This window comes from Durio zibethinus, chromosome 1 (genome assembly GCF_047325235.1).
Source record: "Durio zibethinus cultivar Kanyao isolate XHJ-2024 chromosome 1, ASM4732523v1, whole genome shotgun sequence".
NCBI lineage: Eukaryota > Viridiplantae > Streptophyta > Magnoliopsida > Malvales > Malvaceae > Durio > Durio zibethinus.
In genome coordinates this window covers 33,445,512-33,464,070 of record NC_143162.1, presented here as the reverse complement: position 1 = coordinate 33,464,070, position 18,559 = coordinate 33,445,512, and the positions used below count along the sequence as shown (strand labels likewise).

At 31.7% G+C, this 18,559-nt stretch overlaps 3 protein-coding genes across 4 annotated transcripts; 1 reads left to right on the top strand and 2 right to left on the bottom strand.

The window, feature by feature from the left end:
• The first annotated feature begins 13 nt into the window (after nt 1–13).
• On the top strand, nt 14–1,230 carry LOC111312421 (histone H3.3). Of its 2 annotated transcripts, XM_022912634.2 has the most exons (5): nt 14–157; nt 310–381; nt 483–559; nt 650–740; nt 843–1,230. In XM_022912634.2, exons 2-5 carry the CDS (start codon nt 310–312, stop codon nt 1,011–1,013), a joined length of 411 nt encoding a protein of 136 aa, XP_022768369.1. In that variant the 5' UTR covers nt 14–157; the 3' UTR covers nt 1,014–1,230. The 2 variants fall into 2 exon arrangements, with proteins under 2 accessions (XP_022768369.1, XP_089621809.1); XM_089765683.1 differs by lacking the exon at nt 14–157 and having other exon boundaries at nt 196–381.
• A 466-nt stretch (nt 1,231–1,696) lies between these two features.
• Nucleotides 1,697–5,152, bottom strand: LOC111312420 (uncharacterized). Its single transcript, XM_022912631.2, has 5 exons — nt 4,887–5,152; nt 3,555–3,836; nt 3,344–3,426; nt 3,175–3,256; nt 1,697–1,968 (listed from the first exon to the last, which is right to left on the bottom strand). Exons 1-5 carry the CDS (start codon nt 4,926–4,928, stop codon nt 1,915–1,917), a joined length of 543 nt encoding a protein of 180 aa, XP_022768366.1. The 5' UTR covers nt 4,929–5,152; the 3' UTR covers nt 1,697–1,914.
• Nucleotides 5,153–9,850: 4,698 nt separating this feature from the next.
• Nucleotides 9,851–12,353, bottom strand: LOC111311286 (VQ motif-containing protein 9-like). Its single transcript, XM_022910662.2, has 2 exons — nt 10,857–12,353; nt 9,851–10,228 (listed from the first exon to the last, which is right to left on the bottom strand). The coding sequence occupies exon 1, from the start codon at nt 11,893–11,895 to the stop codon at nt 10,873–10,875; it is 1,023 nt and encodes a 340-aa protein (XP_022766397.1). The 5' UTR covers nt 11,896–12,353; the 3' UTR covers nt 9,851–10,228; nt 10,857–10,872.
• Nucleotides 12,354–18,559: the final 6,206 nt, after the last annotated feature.

The window sequence follows — 18,559 nt, the reverse complement described above, 5'->3', positions numbered from 1 at the left end:
CCACGCTTCATATAAATAAGCGTAAGACTTCACGTTCTTCCCTATATAAGATTCTTGCCTCCCAAGTTTCCGCGTCGTGCCCTAGACTTTTCTCTCCTCTCCAAATCTATCTCGTTATCGTCCTTAGCTTTCGTTTTACACAGAAAAAAAATTTAAGGTGAGCGTCTTAACTTCCCGGTTTTATGAGTTTTTCTTGTTTTTCTCTGTTGATTGATTATTTTAAGCTTTATGAAGAAATTTCGTAGAAATTTAGAGAATTTCTATTTTTTTTGTTGGGGAATTTAACTATATTTGATATGGTCAATTTAGATGGCCCGTACGAAGCAAACTGCTCGTAAGTCTACCGGCGGCAAGGCTCCAAGGAAGCAGCTTGCTACTAAGGTTTTCTTTGTACTTCAATTATTCGATTTTATCAAATTTTTCGTCGGTTTGTTTTATTTGTTCGTTTGGTGTAAAGAAAACCCTTTCTTTTGTCTTCTCAGGCTGCTCGCAAGTCGGCTCCGACAACCGGGGGCGTGAAGAAGCCTCACAGATATCGCCCTGGAACCGTTGCTCTTCGGTTAGTCATCGAATCAGTTCTGGTTGTTTTCCCCTAAAAATTCACTCTTTTCTTACGTGAGTTTGATTTGGGATTTTCTATTGGATGCAGTGAAATCCGTAAGTACCAGAAAAGTACCGAGCTTCTCATCAGGAAACTGCCCTTCCAAAGGCTTGTGCGTGAAATTGCCCAGGACTTTAAGGTAATACTAGTAAATTTGAATCAAACTTTGAAAATTGAGTTTATAATATGTATAGTTTTGTTCATTAAGGGGTGATTTTATATTGGCCTTTGTGGTTTGCAGACTGATCTGCGTTTCCAGAGCCATGCCGTGTTGGCGTTGCAAGAGGCAGCGGAGGCATACCTGGTTGGATTGTTCGAAGATACCAACCTCTGCGCTATCCACGCTAAGCGTGTTACAATCATGCCCAAAGACATTCAACTTGCCAGGAGGATTCGTGGTGAAAGGGCTTAATTCACTCTCTACAAAGCCTGATTGTTGCTCTAGAATGTGGTAATAGGCTGATTTGTACTTGTGATATTTGCTCAAGTATTCACAATTTAGGGTGGATTTCATCGAATTCGGATGCTGTAAAACCCTTAATTAGACTTTGATTCATATTCATTTAGGTGGCTTTAGTCGTATTTTGATGCCATAAAAAGTTAAAGCTAATTATAGATTTGGTTTGATCCGTTGTGTCTTCTCATGATCATGGAAATTAGAAAATAAAAAACTTTGACGGTCAAAAATCCTTGCGAGCCGCATGGTTTGATCGACGGTTTCTATTACAAATGACGTAGAGACCTCATCCAAGAACTAAACGTATTTCCGATGACAATGATGAGGTGTGGTGATTGTTATTTTTATGGATTCAGAAAGTAACCTGCATATCGTATGAAGCAAAAGAATATGATGAACACAAGAAAAGAAGAAAGGGTTTCATCGTGGTAACAGTTAGCAATGGCTTAATTAGTGTAAGATTTAATTCATTTTAGTTGTAACGTTTCTCTAATCTCCGCTTTAGATTGGTTTTTTACTATCTATATACGCGCAACTTTTTTTATTAGAGCTGAAAAAAAAGCAACCAAACACTGTTGTTCCAACGTCATTAGAGGAAACTTTTCTTGTGAGATTGGATTGGTTTTAAGATAAAAATCACACCAAATCAAAATATTTTAGTTTTTAAATTTTTGAATTCAAATCAATAACTTTCTTTTATGAGCACCGCATTGTATCATCCTTGATCTAGTCTTAAATAAATGCCAAATTTTCTTATTATTTCCCGAAAATTCTCCTTTCATTCATGAAATTCATCTGTGGTTAACTGGTGATAGAACAGAAGAAAACCACAACATGGTTTTCTGATAGGTACCATCTACAGAGGACCTGGAAAAGTACCATTCTCCCTTTGCTCATTCCATCGGTCTATCTGAAAAAACAAGAGTAATTGTCAGCCTAAAAAGCAAATGGTAAATAAACAAATTAAGGATGAAATTCTACAAACATGTGAAGATAGACAGAATATTAGTACATGCAGCCAACTACAGAGCAGGCATCTCTTTATAATTTCAGCCGCAGAATCCAGAACATATTATACTCATTCAAATAGTGTAAACTGGGGTTGGAAGAATGGATTGATGAAAGCACAACATTTTCCCACACCTCGAAAAAATGAGAATCAAACTACCAATTATCTCTAGTAAATACCTTTTAAAAGATATTGAATCAAGCAAGCAAAACAAAACATTCTCATTACTGCCTCTTTGTTTTCAGCTGCCTTGTATTTTGATTCTTCTTCATGTTAGGTTTTAACAAAAATCTCCAGATCAATTGACAACGCACCATCCGAGGACCTCCAGTACTGGACCAATTTGACACAAGGAAGCATGGAACCAGATTTAATCTTCCCTAGTTCGGTAATTTTAGTTCAACCAAAGAATCAATTATAAGATTTAGATCAAAAACCAGTTCAAAAATGGACTATATCATATTTTTAGACTAGTTGGAGCCATCCGAGAACAGACTTCTCTTTTCCTGTATCACCTAAAATTTGAACTTTAGGTCTGTCTTTTGGGAATTTTAGTTAAGCTCAGGGTTTGTGGTAGCTTTTAAAAGTCATATGTTTCCTCCCAATTTAAGTCTATTTTTACGTATTTATTAGTTAGCTTCCTGTGTAATCTCCGCATCTTAGTAGGACTTGAGTAACACTGAAGGCTGATTAGGTTCCTATAGGACTTGAGTAACACTGAAGACTGATTGGGTTCCTAAGGCATGGATGCAATCGAAAACCCAAATCTAATTCCCTTCATCATATCCTCTCAACCCAATTCTGTCACAAATTTCAAACCAAAATTTTACCAATTAAGTCCCTTATTTTGCCAATTAAACCCTAAACTTCTTGACAAAAGAATGTCCTTCAACATGTTCATTGCTGCAGGCAACCCAAATAGGTCATCACATTTAGAGTTAACTTAGAAATCCCTTTCTCAAAAAGATGAGGGGTCATAAGGTATTCCCTGATTTACAAACATAATAAAAAGCAACAAACAACAGCCATCCAACAAAAGTTAAAACCATTATGCAACTAATTATGATGAAGAGGAGTGTAATGTGATTCATAGGAGAAAATACACACCCATTCTCCAGGACATAGGGCGCGATAATACTTGGCAAACTTATCACACTCTGGAGCACCTTCTCCTTTTGCAGCTACACAACTGCACAAGACAAAAGGATAAAGATATATCAAGGAGCATTGAAAGACCTTTATACGTTTATAAGATACAAAAAAATTCATAACTCACCGATGGTACTCAATATATCGTGTGAAGCAATGCCTTGTTTGGTTTGTAGTTGGGAAGCGAAAATCAGCTGGGGCAGTTTCAAGCTGAATATCAAACATGCACCTCATATGTTAGTGAAGCAATCTAACATGTAAAGATGAGTTTCATATACACAAAAGAATCTGGAGGCAGCAAAGATGAAGTTCTTAATAAAAATGTTCAGCAGGGCAACCTTTATCTCTGGTGTTTCATCAGCATCATCTGAGTTCTCCTCTGCAGCAGCGAGAGCATCTTCACCACTGTTCTCAGCATCAGAATTATCTTCAGTGCTTTCTTCAGTAGCAGCAGCAGGAGGGGCCTCGCTGCTTTCCTCAACTGGAGAAGCAGAAGTCTCCTTCACTTTCTCAGTGACAACTTCCCCAGAAGCAGCATTCACTGGATTTTCAAGCTCTTTTGCTTCTGCTGGTTTTGTAGCCACATCTGATTTCTCCTCCTTCTCCTTCAGCGCATATTGCTAAATGTCCAAACATTCAAGAAAATAATAAATAGGCTTCCAGCATAATCAGGTCAAATAAATACCCTCACCATACACACACACACACACACACAGAGTATCAGAGAACTTAGTACCAGCTCAGCTATACAAAAGGCTTTACAAGCATGATATATAGGAAGTTCATTGAAGTTATCAATACCAAAACTTTGCAATCAAGGTTGTATCTTAGCTAAATTTAAGCATGAATGGAATGTTCAAGAAGGAACAACAAGCTTGAAAGAAGAAGATAGAAAGCCCAGTTCATCATTCTAAAACATTGATGAACATTATTGTTCACACAAAATACTCATAAATGAATTTGCTTTTAGTTCCTAAACAGCAATTTTCACACAGCGCTACTATATGAATTGACATGGCCGCAAGACCAGTGAAAACTATAACCTGCTCTTAGTCAAAAGCTTGAATTCTTAAGCCACTGGAAATTTTGAGCATAAATTTTATTTGATCCATATTTTAGTATTAGTTGTTTGATTAAGCACCACAGCTACTGAAAAAACCCAATCAACTTTTGCTCCAAATGTTACGTTTCATTGACCGTCATTAATGAAGCCTCTTGGGAAGCCGACATTTGTGAACAGCAAACTCAGATAGCTAGAATCATAAGGCAAATCATAGAGTAACTTCATTGAGTTAATTTAGAAAACAAAAGTTGCAATAAATTATGTTAATCACATGTTCATGATGATTCTCAAGAAAATTGGATGTTATTTATATTTAATAACGAGCATAAACAATCAAAATTTAATCAAAAGCACCATCTCAAAACTTAAAAAAGCTGATATGCTCTACTCACCAAATTATTCTAATTTCATTAATAATATCCAGAACTACTCGGTCAGATCTGCTCATTTCAATCCAATTAAACTACATTCCATAAAAAAATCAAAATTGAAGATCTAAAACAGTTCAACAATTGCAATAAACAAAATCGGAAAGAATAAACTACTACGATTATTGCTTTCAAAGAAATGAAACTTAATTATAAAACAGAATGAGTAAAAAACGTACCTCAAATAGGGAAGGGGGTTTTTCGGTTTGAGCTTCCGCCATTGTCGGAAGAGGAGGCGATCGGCTTTTTCTTTAAATTATTTTTTATCAGCTGCTAGCGACAGGCGAGTTCTTTGGAGAGGCGGCCAAAGCAGGACACTGTGGCGTGACAGAGCGATTTTAATTAGGTTGGATTTCAGTGGTTTAACAGTTTTGCTGCGCCGCTAAAAATAGAGCAAAGAGATTGAGTTCACGCAGCCTGAGCCACGTATCACATCATTCACTTTACTATTTTGCGGAGATGTCGGAATAGATTTTTAGAAGCTTCTGGACTTATGGGCTGCTGGCTGGCTCTTAATAATGGGCCTGAATATTGGGCCAATTATTATAGGCCGAAAGTACAGCTATTTGCTTTTGAACTAAAATATTAAAAAATCCATCTACTTTCTTAAACTTTTCAACTAAACTCTTCTCTTTTTATTGAGTTCTTAATTTATTGTTTTACATAAAATTTACTAAAAATTTACTATTTTTGCCAAATTAATGTTCATATAAAAAATAATTTAATTAAACAAAAATAATATTTTAAGAATCTAATTAGATGCAATAGTAAGATAAATACTTATATAAAATATTTAAAAAAGTATGAATAGTTTATTGCTTTAAGAAAAAAATTGGTTAATTCTTCATCATTTGATGTAGTGGTTAAAAATATTTTATAAAATATAAAAATTCTGATTTTGAGTCGAAATTTTTTTTTTTTATCTTGTAAAGGCTATATCTTCTCTTAAAAGAAAAAAAAAAATGATTGAGTTTTTGAAGAGAAACCAAAGCTGCTCAATTTTGCTCTTTTTTTTATCTAATTTTAAATTTTATCTAAATAAAAAAAGAATTTTATTTTTCTCTTGCTTTCATTTCCTTTCTCCTACTCACAGTCCAAATATAATGTAAACATTAATTAGCCGGAATTCATAGTGGTTAATAATTTGATGTATTAAAATTATTTTGAAGGTTTATACAATTTTTTCTTTTTTCCTTTTATGACTAAACTTTGAATATCTCTATCGATCTATATAGAATACAAAGATAGTCCGTACCCATATGGCAAGTTTTTTTTTTTTTTAAGTGAAAATGGAATATATATTCTTTTATTTTGGCAACAAAAAATTCCTGTAATTTCCAGTACTTTTACTAAATGCTATGATATCATTGCCCTTTCATGAATCCAGGGTGACCAACTTCCTCCAAACATAGCTCGAAAATTCTTTACATCCACAAAGAGATCTGCAGCTTTAGCCATCCCAAGTGAAACTCCACGACCGACTGTTTTTCATTTCTTTAATAAGTGCAAATGGAAAATCATAAATTTTTTTACCCTCCAAAATCTATCTAGCATGAACTTCCGTTTACCCTTTGAAACCATTATTGTTAATGTTGTACAGTATTTCATATGTATAGTACGACATGCTAAAGAACAATCTAAATAACAAATAAAAGTGTGTTTGGTTGGAGAAAATAAAAATATAATTTTTTTAAATTTTGAAAATTTTAAAATTTAAAATTTTTATGATATTTTAGGATTTTTGAAAAAAATTTACTTTATTTTTAAATTTAATTTGAATAAAAAATTTATCACATCTATGTTACTTTTTTTAAAATTAAATTTGAAATTAATTTTTAATTTTTTAATTCAATTACAATATTATTTTTAAATAAAATATCGTAATTGATGCAAATTTAAAAGTTTCTTATATATCCTATTAAATTTTTTATTATGTTATTTTTGTGATACATATACCTTAATTGACACAATTAACATTTATTATGTGAATGACTATTATGACGTTTTGTTTAAGAAACAACTTCATTGAGTCATGAGCCATGGTGATTAATCACCGAAATCGTGAGGCATTGGCAATTGCAATAAAATCATGAGTCATGATGACTAATCACATCAGAGACGAATGGAGCCTGGAAAAGATACTGTGAACTACTGGACTTAAACAGGCTTTTTGGCTTAACGAATAAGCAAAATGTTACCTTTTGAAATGCCATAACCTCTGGGCTTTGGCTACAACTTACCTTCTCTTAATTATGAACTTAATTTCAAATTAGAGATCTCTTCCAAGCATGCAGCAAATTTATCGAAAGCCTGTTGCTCATTTGCAATATTCGAATACATATACTCCCAACCTAATCACCCGTGTAATTAAGACCTGATCAAACCATCAAAACACAGTTGAATTAATTTTTAATTGAAGCACCATCAGTATTGATTTAAACGGTATCATTGAAACTAATCAAAGAAAAAAAATGAAGACTAAAAAAATCTAATGTGTTGGCCATAAAAAATAAATATGATGGCAGAAAAAGGTAGACCCATTTTTTTATGAATGGGGTTGGTCTATTATAAGTAAACCAATCTAATTGAAAAAAATAAATATTTTATTTTTATTATTTTTAGAAACATTTTGAATTTATTAGAAATATTTTTTTAACATTTTAATTTACATATATTTATGTTATATGTTATTTTAAATAGTAACAAAGATAGAACCAATATTATCAATATCTTTATATTAAAGTTATCCATGTTGAATCTAAAGCTTTCATTTAGATTTTTGAGTTTCAATTTTTAAACAATTAACACTTGTTATAAATAATGGTTTGAGGTTTGAGGGTTAATTAAGGTATAAAATTATATGAGTATAGTTAAATTTGACTTTGTTATTATTTTTATGTTTTTTTCTTATATTAGAAATTTAAAAGGGAAAGAGTTTTATGAAAAAATAATTCTTATGCGATTATATTTATTATGTAATTTATAATAAGTAATATTAATAAATATTAAAACATATGAAAAATAAATATTATTTAAATAAAAAATTAACATTTAATTTAATTTAATTTATTTTTTAATATTAATAAATAATTAAATATTAAAAAAATCTCGACTATTTAAGTCATAAAGTAATATTTGCCGACACATCTAGGTTGAAACATCAGCCTAGAGTTCATAAATCCATTTCCTAAACTAACGTTAGGAATTAAAAAAAAAAAATCCTCAACAAATGTTTGTTGAAATATGAAAAATATCATAAGGATTTGAAAATGTTTGATGTTTTCGACATGCAATTCATACTACTCCAGAGAGTATGAAGAGAAAAGATGAGAGAGTGAATAATAATTTTCAAAATAAATGATAATTATTTAAATTATGAAAATTTTAAAAATTATAAGTAGATGATTTTTTTTAGAAAAAATTTCTATGTGAAAATCTTTTTTAAATTTTAACTCAAATGATAAAAAAGTTTAAACAAAATTTAATTAATAATAATAATAATTTATATTTATTTTCAAACCAATGCATTTGTATTGTATAATTTATAAATAATTATTTTTTATATATTTAATTTTTTAATTAATAAAATATGATTATATTAATATCAATACAAATAAAATTCCTCGGCGGAATGAGAGACATCAACTAGTTATTCAAAAAGGAAGCTCAAAGAGACGGAAAACTACTTGTATCAAAGCTAACAGAAGATTGAGAGGCAATGCTTTCATAGTTCCCAGATATCAACCTTCTTCGTTCACTGGTTTCAAGAGATTTAGATTCATCCGGTAAGACTTCATCCCCAAGCTCTTATCTCAACAACAACCAAGAACCCAAAAAAAAATAAGAACATAAAACAGATGGATTTCGGTTGAGCGCTCGCAGGTTGAAAAAAGCTTTTGAGACAAAACTAGAAGGTAAAGAGTTGCATTAATGGGTGGTTGACACTTTCTCTTAAGCCAAACAATTTATGCTTCCATTGCCTGGTACTGATTATGGAAGATGGGAAAAATAAAAAATAAAAAACAACTTGAGAAATAGAAACTGGCTATTAGAAGTTTCCAGTTTGGCGTTTAAAATGTTAGATGACTTGGCTATTTTAACGGTACGAGTGTTTAAACGCAACGGTTAATGTTACAGCCTGTAGCACTCCACCGTGAAGTAAAGCAGTAAACGAATTCGCTGTTCGTAAGCTAATTAAAGAACCAGTAAGCTTGACAAGAAATGAATGCAAGCAAGAAGCTTGCGATAATTCAAACCACTTGCAAAAGAAAATACGACTAGAAAGGTAAATTAATATTCTAAACACTTTCCATCAACTGACAGGTATGGACTAAGAGGAAATGATACGAAGTGCCTTGCTCGCCTCAGAATTCACCAATCAAGAGGCTAAAAGAGAAATGTAAAAAACCATATCCAACACCAAAACCACTTTTTGAAAGGTCAGCAATACAACCCACAGTAGACAAGGCTTTTAGCCTTAGTTAGAGCAGCCTCAACTCCAAGAAAAGTCTTCAGACTAACAGGAAGAATCAATTGGTCCAAAATCCACTTTCATTCATAAACAAAGTCAACTATTTTAGTGACTACAGCTTTCTTCCCTCTCCAAATCATATATATGTATATATATAAATACACAGTCAAAGTTCAGCAGGTTCTTTCTCCTTCAATTTTGATAAATGAAATGCTATTATTTCAAAGATTCCAAATTAAATGCGTGATGCAGAAGGTGGGGTAGAAAACATGCAATCACTAACCTGTAAGCATTTTATATGTACACACATGCATAATCCAAGAAAGCAAATTATTTTAGTCAAAGTTCAGGCCAGAGAAAACTACAAAAGTACAACCATCGATAATTGCTTCCTAGGTACTATTCATATTCAAGCTAAAGTCACTTGCAACTTTGAATAAGGAAAAATCCCAAACATCTGTTGAAAATTCTTGTGACTTATAGTAGGCAAGATTAAACCACAAAAGTAGTATTAATTCTTCTCCTAGGAGTTCCTAAAGAAGTGTATTCATTTCTTAAAAACCTAGCTTTAATGGAGGCATTAATGAAGTTTTGAATTTTTTTGACGCCATTAGTATTTTTTATACAAAAGAAGCCGCAATTTAAGAATTGAAAGGGGTTGCAGACAATAAATAAACTTTAAACTCCAAACACAAGTTGGATACCGTACTTAACCTGTTGAACCCAATACAAGTTGGATACCGTTAGTATTTACTATTCCTATTACTGCTAATACCATACAATTTTTTCCCCTATCTATTTGTAGAAGAGGTCAATTCAATGTCCTCCACTACTCCAAGAGCAGTTAAACAATCTAGTAAAAAGAAAAGAAACAAGAGAATAGCTTTAAATTTAAAGATAGCTTCTACACAATATAAGCTCATTAGCTAGAAGACATCTCTTCAGCTATATTCTAAGGAAGCTGGTAGATATTGCAAACTTTGGTTACAATATCAAACACCTGCTACAGATCTTATTACTGAGGAACATGTTTCTAATTTCAATTTCTTCCTGCAAAAAGAGATTGGGTAGATGTCATAAATCCTAGTAGTGATCAAATAAACCACTTAACAAACCATTCAGAATTTGATATGCTGGGATCATGGATGGCCAAGTTTTAATCCTTACAATTCATTAAAAAAAAAGAAAACTGATCCAACCTATTTGATAATCTATGATAAATTCATGTCTGACAATCAATAACAGACACAACAGCTTATCCTATTATTGCCCAAAAATATGAATGTTTTATACCCATAAATGGCTAAACTAAGATTAGCAGATAAAAAAAGAAATTTCTAAACAGCACAGATATAGCAAGAACATATCATACAAATAAATATACTTCATCTATGATACTAATAATACTACTAATGTCTAATAAATAACTTTTTTTCTCAACCCAATTTTCAACAAAAACAAAAGAACATGATTTTGAGTTTCTGGTTTTACATGACAAAGAAAAATGAACTAATAAGCAAAAAGCTTCTAAATACTAACTGACCAGGGCGAAACAGTTTTTTTTTTTTTTTTTTTTTTTGCTTTATCCATCCTCTGGTAATTGAATAAGATTTCCCCACCAACCCTAACCATTTACAAAAACCCTAATATCAGAAAATTTCCCCTTTTGAAGACTTACCCGAAATTAAAATTTATCAAAGACCTCGCCATTTTGGGCTCGGCACGGGCAACGTTGGCGAAAGCGGGAATCCTAACTGACCCGAATTTGGAGAAAATAGCAAGCTTGGGGAAAGCAAAGCATACGGTGACCGTGGAGAATTCAGACAACCGAATGGTAGTGGTGATGATGGAAACTGTGACTGGATCATCCCCGTAGATGATACCTGTGGTGGTTGTTGTTGTTGTTGCTGCTGTGATTGTTGCGGCGGCGGCAGCGGTGGTGGTTGCTGTTGCGGTGGGGCGGTTAAGTTGTTCCAACGGGGTGAAACGAGTGGGGCCAATGGTGGGAATCCCGAGAATTGCTTTGGGTTGGAATCAACAGTGGCCGACATGGAGCTTTGGAAGCATCGCATATAGGCGGAGACCGGCGATTCGGCCGCCGCGTGTACAGCTGGAAATGGAGGAAGTGGCGAAAGAGGCGCCACAGCAGGTGGCCTTTGAATGAAGCTATTATCAGTGGGGCCACTGATAGGATGGTTAGGTTGAGAGAAGCCGGGGGGATTCATGTTGGGGACAGCGCAATTAATCATGGGAGGACGGTTGCTAACGTGCGCCAATGGAGGAGGTCGGATCCTCTGGAGTCGTGAGCTTTGTGGTTTGGGTTGGTGGATTGGTGGCGGAGCAGAGAACCGCTCGTGAGCCGGTGAACCGGTTAGCTTCTGTACGACATCCCTGAAGTCGTTTTTGTTGATATTGTAAACAGGTGGCTGGTGCTGTTGAGCCTGGAGACTGCTTTGGTTAGGATTCTCAGGCTGAGGCTGGGAGGGTTGAGGTTGGGGAGGTGGCAGCGCCTGGGTGAGGTTCTGGGTCTGGTCAAAGGAAGGTTTTTTTATGAGAGGAGGGGTGTTGGTGGTGGAGGAGGGTTTGGAAATCTTATGAGAAAGCTTGTTGAGGTGTTTAAGGTAATGATCTCGATTGTTAATGTTGTTGGCGATGGAGCTACTGCTGCTACTGGAGTTTGTGGTAGAGTCGCCAGAAGAGTGACAGCTTTTATCCATTTTAACCAAAAAAAAACCCAGACCTTCCCCCACTGCTACTACTCACTCTCTATCTCTCAAGATCTATAATGATCTCTTAGTTTATGTAAGCTAAAAACTAAATATCTGTGATACAAGCAGCAGGTATTGCTTTGGGTTGTTTTTGTGGAGGGCAAATCTTCCTCTTTATGGCAGACTTAAGTGGGTCGGCAAGTAGGGACAAAGCCAGAGAAAGAGAAAGACATGGGGCGAGAGAGTGTTTTAAGGCCTAAGAGGTTTTCCTTCATGCGAGTAGAAAATTATTTTTCAGACCAAAGGATGATGGGTCTAAAAGACTTTTATTACTGAGCATTTTGCTTTGAAGAGAGAGAGAGAGACAGAGACAGAGAAAGGGGAAAAAAATAGTAGTAAAAGTTGCAAAGGACCGAATCTGCCTGTCTCCCTGCTCTTTGCCTTTGTGGCACTGTCTAATCTCTCTTGCTTTAAAATTTTTAGGTTTTTCGAGGCTTTTAAATTAAAAAAAAAACAGCAAAGATTAGATAAGATGGTAACGATTAGAGACAGGGTTTGCGTGGCTTCTTTTACGGGTCTTGTTTGAGTAGATTGTGATTGCGTGCGTGTTCTTTGTCGCGTTCCTGGGGTACGATTTTTAAACTCAGTAATCAGTCATGGGTCACCCACCATGCAGTCAAAATGGCATTATACATTATGCACCACTATCACAGTGTCATTACCTTGTAAATCTTTGTGTTTTCGACGACTTATTTACGACAGTAGGTTTCTGCCTTTCTGGTGACTGGTATCTTTTCTCTCTTATCTTTTTTTTTGTTGTTGGTTATAATGGATAGGAAAGAAGATGCTTACTTAATTTGGAGGCCAAAAAACAAACAGTAACTAAATTTTATTGGGTGTTTGAAAGCTCTTTAATTGTGAGGTTAATGTGTGTTGGGTTTTTCCAACCAAGAAAATAATTGCTCTTATCTTTTTGGCTCTTGGAACTTTGGAATCTGGTCAAAGTTCCGTTAAGAGAAAGAACGTGGAACGAACCGCAATTTTCAATCCAACTTGGCCCTTATTCCCTGTTGTACCTCTTCTTCTTTTGACGCAAAAACAAGGCTGCAAAAAGGGTTTGTTGTACGGCCTCTGCCTCACTTCTCAACCAGTCACCCTCCCATTCTCTCGTTCTTTTTCTCGGCCCGCCCACCCCAGATCAGCTCAATCTTGCTCATTTTTCTGTGTGAGATTTCTTTATCTCTTTTCTCTGATTCAGAGTAACCAGGCATCAGCCTTAGAATTTGTGTTCGAGAGGTCCCCTTCAAAGAGATGAGAAAATTTTTGAATGGTTTGCATTGCATTTCATTGACCACTAGCTTTGGAACAAATCAAGGAGATGATGACCAAACTTGCATGATATTGGGAAGTATTGAGTTTTGCAAGGAAGGAACTTGGAAGAATCCTATCAGGTCTGAGAGGGCAAGTAACTATTTCAGTTTTTTAAAAAAAACTACTGTAATTAAGAAAACAAAAGCTATTCAATCCTCAATCAGAAATTCCTTGCCCGTTAGGATCACTTATTTCATACAGAGCTAGCAACTTGCACGAAAAGGGAGACAAGAATCTGTGAAACAATTATCATGCGGGACACTTTAGAGAGGGAAGGCAGGCCATAAGCCCATACTCTCAGCCAACCTTTTCTCCGTTTTGTATAAATTTTGTTTTATTAAAGGATGCCGCCGCTTCAATTCCCGGGGTAGTAAGGAAGCACTATGCAGTCTTTCCGCCCAAAATTTCAAAAGCATTTTTCACTAGGTTTCCTTCGTTAGAGAAGCCAACTTATTTACTTACTTTTCAATCTCAATTGCAACTAAATTTTATGACACTCCGTCACATTTCGTCGAAACTACCTTCGACCACACCTAATTGACCGGTTGTACTAGTTTGGAATTTTAAACTAACAAAGTTTTCAAAGTGTAATCCTGATAATTTCCACCCTTTAAAAAGAGTCAACCGGTTTTTTGACTTGGAAAATGAAATTACCACGTCAGCCTAATTGGCCAATTACTTGTCAAGCCAGTCTCAATGCCACTTCATCTCAAATTTGCCACATGTTCACTGTTTTATTGGTGGGTACATTTTGGTATAAACACTGCCGTTTATTGATATAGTAAAAACTTTTTTCTTCATATTGAGAAAATAATGATTCAAATCTTGTTTTTTTAAATGAAAAATTACGTATTAATTATTAAATCAAGTAATAGAATAAATGTTGATAAACATATATTGTGAAATTCCTTGAATACTAGTAAAAACATATTTTAGTGACGAATTAATAAAAGTCTACTATAAAACTTTGATTCTTCTTCACCTTTAAACTATGAACAAAAAACCTGATAATAAAGCAACAATAGTATACAAATTTTCAAAATTATCTTACCACTGACGGAGGAAAATTCCTTCCAAGACTCTGTCAGTTTAAATAAAGAATGACTGATTTGAAAATTTTCCTATAGTTTCCGTGTACAAAAAAATAGGCAAACATGTACGATTTTGCTTCTTTTTTTTTTTTATATGTTTTGCTTTTGGAAAAAAAAGTCAAAAATATTAATAATAAAATGAATCTATGTTTTTTATTTATAAATTCTTTGCGTTTAAATGTTTAATACTATTAAAATAACAATATGTTTTATATTATCAACAGGAGTGGCTTCTCAAATCTCAACCAGATAGCAACATATAATTTTGTCTGTTTGTGAGAGGAGTTATGTGGACCTAATCACTATCAGGACAAAGAAGATTGAAACTTAGTTAAAATAAATAAATAAAAGTATACAAAAATTCACATGTCATGTTCTGTTTTCTTAGCTTTGAATCTTTGACCGGTTGTTTAACTTGTTCGCCCATTCCTGTTCCAAGTTGAACAGTCGTTTTCTGCTTTCGGTAGGTTCATATTTATTTTGATTACAATTATTTCCTATATAATTAATAGAGTGTTATTATAACGGATTTAAAAGAAAATCATGAATCTTACATTGAATATAATAAAAAAATTATTAAAATATATAAAGGTTTACATCATTTTCATCTTGTGAGACGCGTTTTAAAAAATAAAATTATGAGATAAAAAAAATCAAAACGAATAATATCTCATAAGGATGTGAATCGTGATGATCAAACTAATTTAAAACATCAAAAAAATGAATATTCGAATTTTAAAATCGCACGAATTTAAAATTTAAGTCTCGACCGTGACATTACACCTTTGGCTGTTATATCACCTTGTATCGTAGTTGCCACGTTATCAACATTCATCCTTTTATCTTAAAATGGCGCTATCACGTAAGGAAGTTTGTGTGTGTGATTTGTATGATATTTTACATTAATTTAAAGTAATTAATTTTGACTTAATAATATATTTTATCTTTAAATTAAAAATGTAAAAATGTTTTTTTTTTTTTTTTGCCTTATCGAATTATTAATAATGGATTCATTAAAATGGTATCTAAGCGCCTCAGGTAAATAAGACTCATGTCTCACATTAGACAAATTTTACACATAAAAAAATTTAGGTACGTGCATGTGATTTATGGGATTTCGTATTAACTTAGACCAATCAATTTTGAATTAAAAAAATGTTTTGTTTTTAATAAAAAATAATTTTAAAATAAATAATTATCTATATTTTCAATCACATCATTATTTATAAAATATAAAAAAATATGATCAAAATATGCAACACTCTCTTCATTCTCGATATTCTTTTGTTTTATTTTTTCATATACTTCTTCTTACTACACCAAACACTTCAATGATTTAAGCGTTGGAGTCTGACTAGAATACTAACTTTTGACTCCTCCATAACTCGACAAATCTGACGAGCTCTATCAACTCAAATTTCAAATAACTCCATTCCAATTGAAGTCAGAAAAAATGCATCCATATAGAGATCTAAAATTTTACAAATGGGTTAAAATTTTGTTACATGTTCCTTATTTTTATCACATATTTTTATTTTATAAATATTTTAAATATATTATGTTAGTTTAAAAAAAAAAAAAAACCTTCACTCACGATTATATGATGTAATTTTTTCAATTGTTGTATATAAGTAATCTCTTCATGGGTCGCTGTTGGGTCATATTGTCTCTTGCGCTGGGCCTCAATATAGCTGAACTTTGAAAGAAAAAAGACGTGAACCAAACCCACCCACGCTTTGAGTTGTCTTACAACTACCGGTGTTGTATATTGAGTGATGATTGATTTCAGATCTCAAAAAAGTACGCATGGTAATAATAATAATTCTATACAAAATCCCATGTTATTGAAATGTATATCATGTTTCAGAAAAAGTATAACGACAAACGGATGATGAACTATTCAAATGTTTGCATTTCATGGGATTATCCTTATTTAACAGCATATTTTCACATGTTTGTTTTTCTTTATATATATATATATATATATATTATACACGATTCTTGAATTTTCTCTATTTGGAAGCTGTTAAATGATTCCAAAATGGCAATGAGACACGATTATTTATTAAAATATTTAAGTTATGTTTTGTATATAAGATAATTGACAGAATAATATGATAATTATATTATATTATATTATATTATATTATATTATATTAAAAAATATTGAATTATAAGGATAATTATTATCTTTTGATATAAAATATTTAATCATTAAAAACTGAAAAATTATTAATTTTAATTTATAGGATTAAATTTACATATCCTATTATATTCTTAAAAATTATATCAATAATTTAAATTATGTTAACTATGAAGAAATATAATTTTGACTAATAAATAAATTATTTTATTTTAATTCTTATACATATAAAATATAAGATAATATAACATTATTTAATCTAATATTATTTATAATATCATCATATCCTATCATATTATCATTTTATGTATGACCTTCATATATATATATATATATTGTTTACAACAATTAATGCACTATATTAAGAAAAATGCCATTACTTTGCTGGAGACTTAAGATATCAGATATAATGTTAGATTTCATGTCTCGCCAATTATTATTGTCAGATAAGATGGTTGGAAAGAATTATTAGCGCAAAAGAATATCATTTTTATGATGGATTAATTGTAACTTCCAAATTATTTCACGTTTGTAGAAGAAATACATATTTATTTACTTATAAAAGAAGATGTATCGTTTTTTATATTTAAGATTATGATATAACAGGATAAAATAATATTACAAATAATATTAAAGTAAATAATATCATTTTATGTTTGATGTATGCAAAAATTATAATATGATAATTTATTTATTTAAATTATTTTTTTTCAAAATTTACACAATTTAAATTATTGATATAATTTTTAAAAGTATAATTAGACACGTAAATTTAATTTCAGATTAAAAATAATAATATCCACTTAGAGATGATTAAATAGGATTGACAGCCTAACCCGAGTCCAACGGATTTCAACTCCACTCGACTTCATAGGGTCAATTTTTTTTTTAATAAGGTTTCGGGTTGGGTCTGGTTCAAGTTTTAGACAAATCCGACCCGATCGTAAAACTCGAATCTGACCCAATACTATATTAAAATTTATTTTTTAATTATTTATTTATATATAATTATATAATATATATTTATATTTAAAAATAATATTTTATTAATTCAAGTCAGGTCAAGTATTGTTTATGCAAATATCGAGTTTCGAGTCAGGTTTGGAGTGAGTAAAAACCCTCTAACCCAACCTGATGCCAACCTTAAGATTGAATAATCTATACAAAAAGGATATTAATTCTCCTTACAATATGGAGGATTGAATAACTTATACCAAAAGGATATTAATTCTCTTTGCAATCTCTATTCTTCTCGTTAGATACAAATTAAAAATGATATAAAATAATTATTATCATATCTTATCAATAATCTTATGTATCAAACATGATTTTAAGGAATAAGAGAATATATTGTAAATATTAAAATTTAAACTATAAACTTATTAAATGTTGCATTTTAAAAATGATTATATAAATTAATTGAATTAAAAAATATATTTTTATTTAACACAATAAAAAAATTACAAACAAACAATTTCATGAAATTTACTAATTCATTATTTAAAAAAATACGAAAAAAATGATGTTTCTACGTATGGTCTCACTTGAGTAAATATGCATATGTATTCTTGCAAAACACATAATATTAGTAGTTATTGTGGATCGACTATGCAATACTAACAGCTGAATCAGTGTTACAAGTTATAAGATAGCATTGCAAACCGTAACAATAAGTAAAATCTAAATAAAGACAAGTATCTTATTTATCTTCTCTATAAATTAATAGATGATTTTACATTTATGATTTTACTTTTTTTTTTTAATTTTATTTTTACATATGAGATTGAAGTTTGAGGATAGAGAAAAAATTATAAGTGTTAGAATTCAAACACCAAATTTAGTGAATACTAATTTTTAAGAATGATTTCATAAATTGATTAAATTAAATTCTAAGTTCTATGATTTTACCTTTTAAATTATTAGTTTCATGTGTAATTAAAGAACTTTTCATTTTTTTTGTAAAAAATGAAAAAAAAATTCTCATGTACAAAGTTAAAAGATTAAATTCAAAATTTTCATTATGTTCAAAATTTATTTTGACTTAATAATAAATATGATTTTTCAATTT